The sequence below is a fragment of the Gobio gobio genome (assembly GCF_949357685.1).
Source record: "Gobio gobio genome assembly, chromosome: 12".
NCBI classification, from domain to species: domain Eukaryota; kingdom Metazoa; phylum Chordata; class Actinopteri; order Cypriniformes; family Gobionidae; genus Gobio; species Gobio gobio.
This window is the reverse complement of record NC_137105.1, coordinates 51,462,754-51,476,589: the sequence shown is the minus strand read 5'-3', so window position 1 is coordinate 51,476,589 and position 13,836 is coordinate 51,462,754. Positions and strand designations below refer to the sequence as shown.

General features: G+C 37.7%; 2 protein-coding genes across 2 annotated transcripts in view; both read right to left on the bottom strand.

The window, feature by feature from the left end:
• The window catches only part of ufl1 (UFM1-specific ligase 1), a 32,334-nt gene extending 30,412 nt beyond the window's left edge, over window positions 1-1,922 (bottom strand). Inside the window, exon 1 of the mRNA XM_079831153.1 lies at window positions 1,692-1,922. Coding sequence (XP_079687279.1) covers window positions 1,692-1,768 — 77 coding nt within the window. The 5' untranslated portion in view covers window positions 1,769-1,922. The remainder of the gene's footprint in view (window positions 1-1,691) is intronic.
• A 6,356-nt stretch (window positions 1,923-8,278) lies between these two features.
• Window positions 8,279-13,836, bottom strand: part of dse (dermatan sulfate epimerase) — a 43,065-nt gene continuing 37,507 nt past the window's right edge. Inside the window, exon 6 of the mRNA XM_079830732.1 lies at window positions 8,279-11,091. Within this exon, the coding sequence (XP_079686858.1) occupies window positions 9,381-11,091 (1,711 nt within the window). The 3' untranslated portion in view covers window positions 8,279-9,380. The remainder of the gene's footprint in view (window positions 11,092-13,836) is intronic.

Here is a 13,836-nt window from a genome sequence, read left to right as displayed (position 1 = left end):
ACACACACACACACACACACACACACACACACCACCCACACACACACACACACACACACACACACACACACACACACACACACACACACACACACACACACACACACACACACACACACACACACACACACACACACACACACACACACACACACACACACACACACACACACACACACACACACACACACATCAATTCACAGATGCTTCAGAGCAGCTTTACACTGATGAGAGGAAATGCATTTAGTTTTAGATGAAAAGCTAAAGTAAGTTTTTGATTGATTAAATTCTGTTGTAAAAACAATAATATATATTACACTAAATTAAAACAATAATGTAAAAATTATTATTATTATAAGTGTGAATAATAAAATTAAAAGCGCATTTAAAAAAATAACAAGCATGATTTCATCTCTTAAATGTCTTGTGTGTTTTGGTCATATTTTAAATCTAATTACAGCTTTTGATCTCATATTCAGGACTTTTAACCATAATTTAGATTTTTACACCATAATTTAAACTTTAAATACAACATTTTGATTTTTTTTTCTCAGGATTTTTAAAGTCCTAATTTCAACTGTTCATCACACAAGGACTTTTTATCTAATAATGAGGACTTTTACAAACATATTTTCAACATTTTCTCTTATAATTATGACTTAGCATGTCATATTTTTGACTTTTTGTCTAATAATGAGGACTTTTACAAACATATTTTCAACATTTTATCTTATAATTATGCCTTAGCATGTCATATTTTTGACTTTTTATCTCACTATTATGACTTAAAATCATATTTTCAACATTGTATCTTATAATTATACCTTAGCATGTCATATTTTTGACTTTTTGTCTAATAATGAGGACTTTTAAAATCATATTTTCAACATTTTATATTATAATTATGCCTTAGCATGTCATATTTTTGACTTTTTATCTCACTATTATGACTTAAAATCATATTTTCAACATTTTATCTTATAATTATGCCTTAGCATGTCATATTTTTGACTTTTTATCTAATAAAGAGGACATTTAAAATCATATTTTCAACATTTTATCTTATAATTATGACTTAGCATGTCATATTTTTGACTATTATCTCACTATTATGACTTAAAATCATATTTTCAACATTTAATATTTATATAAAATAATAAATTAAAGATAAAATCTGCCAAATCCCTCCAAAATATTTGAATAATTTTACATTAAAAAAACAAATGTCAACAGCTCTTTCTCACGTTCACAAAAAGAGCATAAATCATCAATATCGGAGTATCTTGAAATTAATGATTTAACAGGGTAGATGGTGTGCAAAATGTTTAAATGCATTTCTTTGGTTTTATTATTAACACCATTTTAAAGGGGATTAAACAAGATGTTCCAAAAATAGTCCTCTAGGTGCCATTTTATTTTTGAAAAATAGTACAAATATGTTTGTTGTGGCATTTTTATCAATGAATTCAACGCGGTTTAATATTAATAACCGTTATACAGTCGATGACGTGATAATGCGCGACGGGTAACGTTAATCGTGTCGCAGGAACCGAGTCATCAGTTTTCTAATATTTAATGCCACAAAAATCTTGTCAGTCTGCAATTTATTGTACACGACTGATTCACGACACAATAAACTAGGGCCGATAAATAATAATAAACATGTAATGATTGTGTTTCTGTCGCTTTACCTCTGGACAGTGTCTGCGAACTGAGCTCTCTGGAAGTCCGCGGCCAGACGCCGGATCTCCTCCCAGGCGGCCGCCATCACTTCACTGATATCTGCACTACTCTTCTTATGATTTTACCAAAGCATTTAATTACTTAACTCCAGATAATCTCACGCTGAAGCTACAGCTGTACAGACAAACACACACTGAGGGAAAGACACGTCAGGCTCATGTAGACGACGGAAACACACAAGGGACAAACGCTTTTTCTGAGCGCGTCGGTCGACAATTCAAAACAAATAAATGTACTTAAAATATAATCCATTCATATTATTACCAGTCCATATTTATATATTTATAATATTCAATATTTATTCCATGCATGTATCTTAGTGGATCCTCAAACATAATAATTTTGTTTACTTTGAGTAAGTTTTTTCTTCCTTGAGGTTTTTCTTCCTTTATTATTTAATATATATATATATATATAGTTAGCATGACACACCTTGCATTTTAATTGACTAGCCTTTCATATTTCCATTAAAATGTAGTGCAGTCAGTGTTCAGGAAGAAAACAGCGTTTTTAAAAGCAACACAACAGTGTCCATAGCATTAAATACAGAGAGATTAAGGAGATAATATGCCTACATTCACAACACAATGCACTATAACGTCTACATAAAGACATTTGCAAGAAGCTCTGGGCTCTCCAGCTCTTATCATTAGAAGGACATGTGTTTACTTATGATTCTGTAAAATTGCAACGCCATTTAAGCAATCATTACTGATGAACAGTGCCATACAGGCACACTTAGCTATATATGTTTCAAATGGTTTAATGTTCCCAAAAATGAGTTGGATATATCATCACACATTACCAGGCAAACCTGGACACTAGGGGTCACCAAATCCCTTTCAATGACTGGACATTCATTTCTCATGTGGTCAAGCCATTATTGCACATTGCTAGCGTAAAACACTTTCTTAAAATTATTTCTGCATGTTCTGGATCAGGGGTTTTCAAACTTTATGATGCCAAGGACCCCCAAATATTATGAAGTTTTATGAGGGACCCCCTTCCTAAAATCCATCTAGACTATATTTTATGTATGAAAAAAACATTTAAACTCTTAGATAAATAGTAAGTGTGACATTATAAATACAACATATAGTTTCCCAACTTAAATTGGTTATACTTAATGTTGGATGGATAAACTTGAAGAAAATTTTCAATTAAAAATGATTTGTGTAAGCAACTTTCAGAATAAATGTATGTAAGCAGCTTACGTCCTGCATTAAGAACCCCAGTGAGTGAGATAAAGGGGACTATAGTAAGAAAAACTCACTAGAAAGATACAAAGCAAACATACAATTCTGGAAAATATGTATATGGCAAGAAAAGAGAGAAACATTAAAAAAATTAAACAGTTCAAATGTTCCATGGACTTTATCCATTTTTGCTTTGTCTTTTTACTCTCTGAAATTTTGGGGGGACCCCAGTTTGAAAACCCCTGTTCTGGATGATCATAATGTTATTAAAAAATAGCAGTTGTGTTTTTTATTAAAGTCCCCCTTGGTCAATACTTGTATCCCTTAAAACTCATCTTTGATCAGCAAAATAAAATAAAGCTAATAAAGTGTTGCTAATGTTCAGAGGTGTAAAGTACTTGAGTAATTTTAATTGATTACTCTACTTAAGTATTATTTTGGGGGATTTTTACTTTACTTGAGTACAATAAAATAACAATACTTTTTCTTTTACTTAATTACAATTTTTTTTTAAAGATAAAGTACTCCTTACAATTTTATTTACCGTCAAGTACTTCTTTTTTTTTGGAGATCATTCTATTTTCCCTTGCTTTTACCAAACCAATTGAATTGCGCTGATGCCCAGTTTAATTTAAATGTTAATTATTCTGCCAATGAGATTCGTTTTCACATTCCATGAAATTGGTCAGACATGTTCATTGGTCCTTTGGTCATGTCGCATCAATTACCACAAGGCACAGCACCTTGACCTGGAAATGAGAGAAATTATAACAGAGTGGAAGAAAATGGAGGAAGAACGTGATTCGGTTACTTTTTTAATACTCAATTCCAATTTTAATGTGATACTTTTTTAACTTTCAAGTATGATTCTGGCCAGATAATTTAATTGAGTAACATTTTGGAGTACGTTTTACCCCTCTGCTAATGCTACACAAACCATGTCCCCATTCGCCATCTCAGTCCGCCTTAGAAACACTTTGAACATCATAGAGCTTCAGTGAAGAAAGGCATATAGTTCATCATAACATTGTATACATCATTCACCCGCTATAGCTACCAGAAAAATCTACCGGGATAACCTGGCTCAGGCCTATAGTTAAAGGGTTAGTTCACCCAAAAATGAAAATTCTGTCATTAATTACTTCCCCTCATGTGGTTGGACACCCGTCAGACCTCCGTTCATATTCAGACACAAATGAAGATATTTTAGTGTAAATCTGATGCTCTGAAAGGCCTCCATTGGCTCAATGGCACTTTACACTCTCAAGACCCTTAAAAGGCACTAAAGACGTCGTTACAAAGTCCATCTCATTACAGCGGTTCTAAAATAACTTTATGAAGCGATGAGAATAGTTTTTGTGCGCAAAAAACCCCCTAAATAACGACTTATATAGTGATGACGATTTCAAAACACGGCCTCATGAAGCTTCGAAGTGTTATGAATCAGTGAGTCGAATCAGCAGTTTGAATCGCCAAATTTCAGCAGTTTGACACGCGATCCGAATCATCATTCGACTCACTGATTCATAACGCTTCGAAGCTTCATGATGCCGTGTTTTGAAATCGGTCATCACTATATAAGTCGTTATTTAGGGTTTTTTTGTGCACAACAACTAACTTGTCGTTTCATAAAGTTATTGTAGAGCCACTGTAGTGAGATGGACTTTGTAACGACGTCTTTAGTGTCTTTTAAGGGTCTTGAGAGTGTAAAGTGCATTGAGCCAATGGAGGCCTTTCAGAGCCATCAGATTTACACTAAAATATCTTCATTTGTGTCTGAAGATGAACGGAGGTCTGACGGGTGTCGAACGACATGAGGGTAAATAATGACAGAATTTTCATTTTTGGGTGAACTAACCCTTTAATGATATGCTAAAGCCCCGCCCACACGTTGACGTGATTGGTTACAAGGTAGTTTGTAACGTCAGAAACAGCAGCGATTTCAAACTGTCTTCGGTTCACTGCAATTTAAATAGAAAAAATACTCAACAATGGTGTTGACTTAAGAATTTGATAAAACTTTGTGTGCGGTCTGATGTTAATGTTATCGGCTCGATAGTATCCGTGGCTATAAAAAAGCAAATGTTTGAAATTGGAGCGTTTCACTGTCACGCGAGTTACTTCCTGTTTGCGGTGCTGGATGGGTAATGTAGTTAATCACTTTACATTGGTAATGGATTACTATGCTCAGCGATGCTACTTAAAACTACACTCACTGTTTTTCACTTTAAGCCAATATACTGAGAACACTTTGGGCTTTTGGTTTAATGTGTAACATTGACATCGATGTATATTTAGTGTGTGTGAAATTGTTGCATTTCTGTGTTTAGATGCATGTGCTTTAGTCATTCAGTTTAAACACTAAGTATATTATGAGATTTATAATATTAAATACTGACTATATTGAAATTTATTTTTGTATATATTATATTATGTACTGTCTATTTATATTCAGATTTTATGGTATATTATGTATGTGGCTATTAATATTGTTGTTTACTATAGCCTTTCTATTTCTACAGGTTTATAACCTGCTATTTGTGGACTAATCAACTGTTTATGGAAAATAAATCAGAGTAAATAAAAACCACATTGAGTTATAACAACGTGTCCTCTCCTGACGCCCTGTTCGGTGGGGATATTCTTAAAGAACCGAACACACATGGTTTGTCTTACATTTTGTGTGTAATTGCATAATGCTTGTGTATTTGTCAATAAGCGATAGCGTAGATATGTGTGTGATTATAATCAGAATATTTTAATAGTAGTGCAAGGTCATTTTCTCTCAGAAAACAAATAAATCTCAGAAAACAGTGTTGTGTAAATGTATGCTGTTCATGAGGGGAAATGTCGGATTTCCATCACAAGTCAATCACATTTATTCATAATAAAGGTCCGTTTTTTTATTATATAGCTGCGCTGGCTTATGTATATTAGATGACATAACAGCAGAAAAGTCAAAACACATATACAATGGTATTTCTCAAATTTTTGCACATTTATTTAAGCTAATTTATTTACTTATTTTAATATTATTATTTATACAGTTTTACTCTAGGCTTCTTCACATATATTTATTTTAATCTCATTTATTAACATAATTTTTTACATTTTTATCATATGGTAATTTAACATTCAATCATTTATTTATTTAATCTAATTTATTTGTTTACTTAATTTCTTTTAATTTATAAGAAATTAATTCAATGTATAATAAAGGAAATGTATTTATTTACTTATTTATTCTACACGTTTTATCATATGTTAATTTAATAACTCATTTATTTATTTTAAAACAGTCTTATATCTGATAACACATGACACCTTTTGACCAATGACTTTTCACTTCAAACACATCATTTACAGCTGAGCATAGTTTTAATAATTTTTACTTTTGGAAATCAAGACTTTAAAATGATCTGAGGTCTCCTTAAACATATAGGCCTACTTATATATATATATATATATATATATATATATATATATATATATATATATATATATATATATATATATATATATATATATATATATATATATATATATATATATATATATATATATATATATATATATATATATATATATATATATATATATATATATATATTTATTAAGATGTCAATATAACGAAAGCACCAGAAACCAAAGTACACATCATATTTCTGTAGTTGCCTTTTAATTAGGAAGAGTATAAAACAACACCCAAAAATATACTTTGCTTTAACATATATACATTTTACACATTTTATGATTGTCCATGTTGTTCCCAAACGTGCATAGCTTGCAGCGAATCTGAATAATAGTGGGAAGAGTCCCACTTCAATATTGAGCCCCGCAACGACAGAAGAAAAAACACACACGACCACGAATCAAGAATTCATTCCCATGACTTGTTCATTTGTTCCCTTGTACTAATTCATTCCCTCATTTTAGTTCAATTGTGGCAACGTTACACTAATGAATCCCCTCAGTTTTGTTAAATACTGTCCATGATTGAACTAAAACAACAGAATGATTACTACAGTGTGGCCACGATTTAACTACAATGAGGAACAAGTTCTTAATTCGTGGCCGCGACATCCCGTTTTTCCCCCTTATTTCCTGCGCAGGGCTCCGTACTTCAAGACAAAGTTCCTGTAAACTATTTTAAAGCTCCACAAAAGCTTTGGATTTGAGGTGGGATGGCAAACTTGGCCACGTCTGTTTGCTAACACTGGCTCAGTATTGAGTTGTGCTGAATGAACTGCAGCATCTCTGCATGGTGGAGTAGACGTCCTTCATCCTTCTCACTTCTGTCTCTGTTTACAGCTGGTGTTAAGATGCGGATCACAAGCAGACGAGGGAGACTCATTCCCCTTCACACCTGGTGTTTTAATCCGTCTCTTCTGTCCACTTTCAGCCACTTCTGTCCTGATTTCTTCGAGGGGAGGGTAAATATATGGGCTTCTGATCTTTAGGTCTAATGGATGAAATAAGCTCACGCAATTTACATATGAACGTCAGAGCATCAGCTTTAGTTTCTGCTCTGATAGACACAAGACCTCGAACGCTGTGAGTGTGTGTTAGAGATCAGGGATGTGAGAGAACATTGAGCTTGGGACGTTTCTCATCTTCAAACCAAACTTGGGTCTCCAGCTGATGAAGTTTAAATCCCGTCTGGCTGGCGCGCATCCCATAATGTTCACGCGTAAGGGGCCCTATTTTAGCGATATAAGCGCATGGTCTGAAGCTCATGGAGCAGGTGCTCTTAGGGCGAGCCCAAATCCTATTTTGTTAGTTTAACGATGTGAAAAACGGTCGGTTCGGCAGGCACATGATCCAAAAGGGTCGTCCCTCGTCTCTTCATGAGTCATGGGTGTGTTTTGGGCATAACGTGCAATAACCAATCAGAGCCTCATCAGCCTTTCCCTTTAAAAGCCATGAGAGGATTCACTATTACATGAGGAGAGACTGAACGCTTCTCCAGAGAGGAATCCTTTTATTTTTAATATTTAATGTGTGTGTGTGTGTGCTGCTGCGCGTCCCTGTGTGTGTAATAATCAGAGTGTGTGTGTGTGTGTGTGTGTGCTGCTGCGCGTCCCTGTGTGTGTAATAATCAGAGTGTGTGTGTGTGTGTGTGTGTGTGCTGCGCGTCCCTGTGTGTGTAATAATCAGAGTGTGTGTGTGTGTGTGTGTGTGTGCTGCTGCGCGTCCCTGTGTGTGTAATAATCAGAGTGTGTGTGTGTGTGTGTGTGTGTGTGCTGCTGCGCGTCCCTGTGTGTGTAATAATCAGAGTGTGTGTGTGTGTGTGTGTGTGTGCTGCGCGTCCCTGTGTGTGTAATAATCAGAGTGTGTGTGTGTGTGTGTGTGCTGCTGCGCGTCCCTGTGTGTGTAATAATCAGAGTGTGTGTGTGTGTGTGTGTGTGTGTGCTGCTGCGCGTCCCTGTGTGTGTAATAATCAGAGTGTGTGTGTGTGTGTGTGTGTGTGCTGCTGCGCGTCCCTGTGTGTGTAATAATCAGAGAGTGTGTGTGTGTGTGTGTGTGTGTGTGTGTGCTGCTGCGCGTCCCTGTGTGTGTAATAATCAGAGTGTGTGTGTGTGTGTATGTGTGTGTAATAATCAGAGTGTGTGTGCTGCTGCATGTCCTTGTGTGTGTGTGTAATGATCAGAGTGTGTGTGTGTGTGTGTGTGTCCCTGTGTGTGTAATAATTAGAGTGTGTGTGTGTGTATGTGTGTGTGTGTGTGCTCCTGCGCATCCCTGTGTGTGTAATAGAGTGTGTGTGTGTGTGTGTGTGTGTGTGTGCTGCTGTGCGTCCCTGTGTGTGTAATAGTGTGTGTGTATCCCTGTGAGTGTAATAATCAGAGTGTGTGTGCTGCTGCGTGTCCCTGTGTGTGTGTGTGTGTGTGTGTGTGTTGTGCTGCTCCTATAGGCTCATATCACTAACACACTCTTTAAATAACACACAGATACTGCACTATTGACTGTAGAGCAGGTGTGTGTTGGTCAATGGTCAGTGTTTTCAGTTCCTCCAATAGCAGCTCCAGCAATGCTCCTGATCACACCTGGTGTTCAGCCCATGGGGGAACAGATGAGATTTAAACAACATGAGAACTGCGTCGAGCTGACACTAGCAGAACACACTCGCGCCGGGGTGTGTGTGATACAGCTCAGCCTACAGTAGGGCGTCTTTTAGAGGCTGTTCCAGTGCATTTGAACAGATGAGCATCACTACGAAAGCAATACGGTCAAATGCGTTTTCGACTACCACTGGAAGTGCCCTTCACACCTGTATTTAGCGCCGTCCACTTGTGATCCGATCGACCAAAACGCATCTCAACACCAGGTGTGAACAGCGATGATGGACCATGCAGATGATGCCTACTGCAAACAGGGATACTCCTCCAAAGCACTGGCGCCAACACTTCAGCGAAGGGCTGAGCGTCCCACAGAAATGTCGGGTCAGCACTGCGCTTGAGAGCAGGAGGAGTACAGACAGAGCAGGACGAAGCTGTCTATGAGGAGGATGCAGTAGAGGCATCGCTGTGTGTGCAAACTCTGCGCCCGCTGGAAGCGCGTCAGCAGCACGGCCAGCAGGACAAAGAAAGTGGCTATGTTCAAAATGAGGAAAAGGCGAATGTACGAGGTGGTGCTAAACCCATCATCACTCTCCGCCGTCGCCCCCACGCGTACCTCTTTGAATTTCCGCCCCTTCACAAACCCCACTTTTCTGCCCTTTTTTAAATCACTGTAGTCGATGAATGCCCTCGAGTCTCCCTCTGCCTCCTCCTGTGGAGCGTCCTCATAGACACGCTTCACCGTCCGCTTCTTCTCACTAGCCTCAATCTGAGCAAAGATGTCCGGAAGGCTGTCGGAAAGACTCGCCTTCTTACCTCCCTTCCCCTTTTTCTTAGAAAGGGAAAACATCTTCTCAACAGTCTTCCTCTTGTCCGAGGACTTTAGGAGGCGCTCGGCGGTTTTGTGGAAACGGTCCGTGTTCAGAACCCGCGAAAGGATGTGCCTTTCCAGCTGTTGGAAGACCGGTTTGACATGCTGAAGATTGTCCTCCACAACATTAACGTATTCCTCTACTTCCTCCAAGGGACGCTCATTGACCCCGGATGTCCTTTTAAACTCTACTTTCTTTTGGTCCGTCGACACAATGGCCATGGGTTTGGTGGGATCCTCATCTGTGAGCAGACAGATGTTGTAGGTGTGATCCCCGGTGGCCAGGTAGATGTCTAGCCTCTCTGCGTCTCCATGAACGCTGAAACTCTTCACATCCACTCCGGATCCGAAGAAGACGTAGGCCACTCTGCTGATGGGGTACCTCAGTGGCATAGTCACGTTCACATAGTTTGAACCATTATAGGGGTATCCACGGGGGTAGCTCCTGTATCCCACTATTGCCTTTTCGCTGCCGCCCGTATCGTCCAGCCAGAACATCTTGGACGTTTCGCTTCTGTGTCTGATCAGAGCACCGTGAACTCCGTCGACTTGTGTTTTCTGGAAGGGCAGGTCTGTGTTGTGGAAGAAGGCACTCATGCTGTGTGTCGAGCTGCCTAAATGCAGATGAACGTGGTCCACCAGCAGCAGCAGCTGAGGATGAACTAGTAGCAAGTTCCTCTGAAAACTCTTGATCTTCAGCTCAGGGTTGTAAGCCGCGTTACCCTCCCCGCGAATAAACACCATGCCCTGCTGCTCCAGAGCCGCCTCCACCTGACCCTGGCAGTCCGCCGCTTGACCATGCTTATACTTAAGCCATTTTGAGTTACAAACCTCAGTAACTTGGCCTTCCCATGGTGCAAAGCAGCTCTCAGACACAGCAGGCCCGAACATGACGGCATTGTTGAGAGAGGTGTATTTGGGACCATACAAAGCCTCCGTGATAAACGGGACTCCGTTTGGAGCAAAGGTAAAGGAGTTCTGGTCCGGGTGCTCGTGGCCCGCATTAAAGTTTCGCCACCCTTTGATCCAGTCTTTGTATTTGTTTTGGTGGACAATGTCGAAAATAGCACGTCCGCCAAGCTTCCCCGACTTAAAGGACAGAAATGTGTGGTTTCTCCCAGAAGGTAGCGCACTTCCGTAGGTCACCACTCCCCAGTCTTCGAAATAATGGAGATGGGATGTACCATAATCAGGAGGTGGGGTGGGTTGCAGACTGGCGTCATACCTACACAGTGAGAGAGAACATTTTGTAGTTAAAACACAATACGCAAAGTTCTTGGATAATCAGAAAACCTTTCGGTTTGGTTTCAGCTTGACCTTTTCTCAGGCATTTCAGTTCAATCCCAAATAACTCAAGAACTAAACATTCAATCAACTCTGAATAAAAAGTACAAATTATAGTGCATTTGCTGTATCTAAAGCCCGGGACACACCAAGCCGACGTCTAAGAACTAGTGGTGACGGAAGCTGGCGGTGTTTGGCCATAAAGCTGCGTTTGAAAACACCAAAAGGACTAAAGCATGTGCGTTCTGTGCCTGTGTGAAATAAATATCTGTCTATATAAGCACCCAGATAGCAAGCAACCATCGAATCAATGTTAATGTGTCAATTTCAACTGCACTCAATCAACATCACGTTTGCACCCGCACTTAACGTTGAACTTTTAAAAAAATTTCATCCAAAAATCAATGGTAATGGCATTGAATCAATGTTACAATGGGATGTTGCAACAACTAAAGTCACACAGCCTGAAATCAACTGAAGATAATAAGTTAAATAAGATAATAAACCTCTCAAGATCTCAGCAGAAGCTCTTTTTGAGAATTAACAAAGGTTTTTAGATGTTGGTGTTTTATTGGAAATATTTGGTCATCATTATGGTGAGCAATGTTTGCTTTAGTTGGGCCGTTTGACTCTTGGCTTTAATGTCAGTTTGTAATGGTTTTCAAGGGAAAAGTAATTACATTACAGTAACTAGCTACACCCAACACTCAATGTGACTAAAATTATTATGGCTATAAAGGCTTCTAAAGAAAGTCAAAGTACTTGAAAACGCTTGCAACATTGATGTTTGACATTTTGCAACATCAAAACTAAATACACTGAAACATCTGGCGTTTCATAACTAATGGCTTCCCACAAACATGTTTAACTGGGAAAAATAATACCACCAATATCTAAGCTTTGAGGATCAAATACACAGTATTCAAAACTAAAATCTAGCGAAATGTTTGCAAATACACTGCCGTTCAAAAGTTTATGATCTGAAAGATTGTTAATGTTTTTTATGCTCTCTTATGCTCACCAAGGCTGCATTTATTTGATTAAAAATACAGACAAACACAGAAATATTGTGAAATATTATTAAAATGTAAAATAACTGTTTTCTATGTGAATATATAGTAAAGTGTAATTTATTCCTGTGAATTTATCATTATTCCTCCAGTCTTTAGTGTCACATGATCCTTCAGAAATCATTCTCATATGAGGATTTCATGCTCAACAAACATTTATGATTACTAATACTATCAGTGTTGAAATGTGTAAAACCTTTTTTTTTCTTTATTCATTCTTTGATGAATAGAAAGTTCAAAAGAACAGCATTTATCTGAAATATTAAGCATTTGTAACATTATAATACTGTTCAAAAGTTTTGGGTCGATAAAAATATAAAAAAATGTTGGGGGGTAAAGAACTTAAAGAAATGAATATGTTTATTCTTCAAGGATGCATTAAAGTGATCAAAAGTGAGAGTAAAGACATTTATAATGTTACAAAAGATGCTATTTCAGATAAATACTGTTCTTTTGAACTTTCTATTCATTAAATAATCCTGAAAAAAATGTTTTACACGACTGTTTTCAATAATCATAAATGTTTGTTGAGAATCAAATCATCATATTAGAATGATTTCTGAAGGATCATGTGACACTGATGATGCTGACAATTCAGATTGGCATCACTTGTAAAATATATTCAAATAGAAAACAGTCATTCTACATTTTAATAATATTTCACAATATTACCTTTTTTTTTTTCTTTATATAAAATAAATGCAGCCTTGGTGAGCATAAAAATCTTCAAAAAACATTAAGGGTGGGATGCACCAACAAGGATTAATCTTAAATCTAGATTAAATCAAGGTTTATCTAATAATTCGGTTGCACCAAACTTTGTTAATTGATATCATTAATTGATACTATACATATATTTCCATGCTGATGAAATGCCACAATGTTTTCATCACCTGCTTGATCAGTAACAGTCTCTCTACATATTGCTTTATAAAGACATTTGACAAGTTTATTTCCTTTATTAGCAAGAGCTGCTTATGTCAGAGAGAGAGAGAGAGAGAGAGAGAGAGAGAGAGAGAGAGAGAGAGAGTTTCTGGAGGTCAATAAAGAAGGAAATGGAATATTAGTATTGTTGCTGTCAATGGCGAATCCATCATGGCGGCGTAAATGGAGATTTTAATTGCAGGTTAAATTCTAATCCCTGATTTGTTAATCTGGGTTTAAAATGAAGTGGTGCAACCAGTGCTCTGCATTTCTACATTTTACTCTTAGCGTACCTGCACTTTTTCTTGCGTACCGCTACTTCTCGCTTTTATAACGGATCAACTGTCCGTGCAATATGACTGTGACCCAATTGACCTATCGTAAGCCCCGCCCCTCGAACGCAGATGAGCCAATGATAGTTGAGTATCAGTTGCGCTGGGACCGGAACTCGGACATCTTTAGGTTTCAGCGCCATAGAGAAACATTGGGAAATCCGAAGCTCTCATCGGTTTGATGGTGTTTAAGCTACAAAAACGCTAAAACGTCGTGCCTGAGGCACTGTAACACCTACTCCAGCGATCCTGAGAGGATTTTCTGTTTGTCAAACTCTCATTAAGTTACGATTAAAGTCCCTGCTAACATACAAACTGAAATAACGAACTGTTCTCACGTCATGTAACACTGTAGGTCAA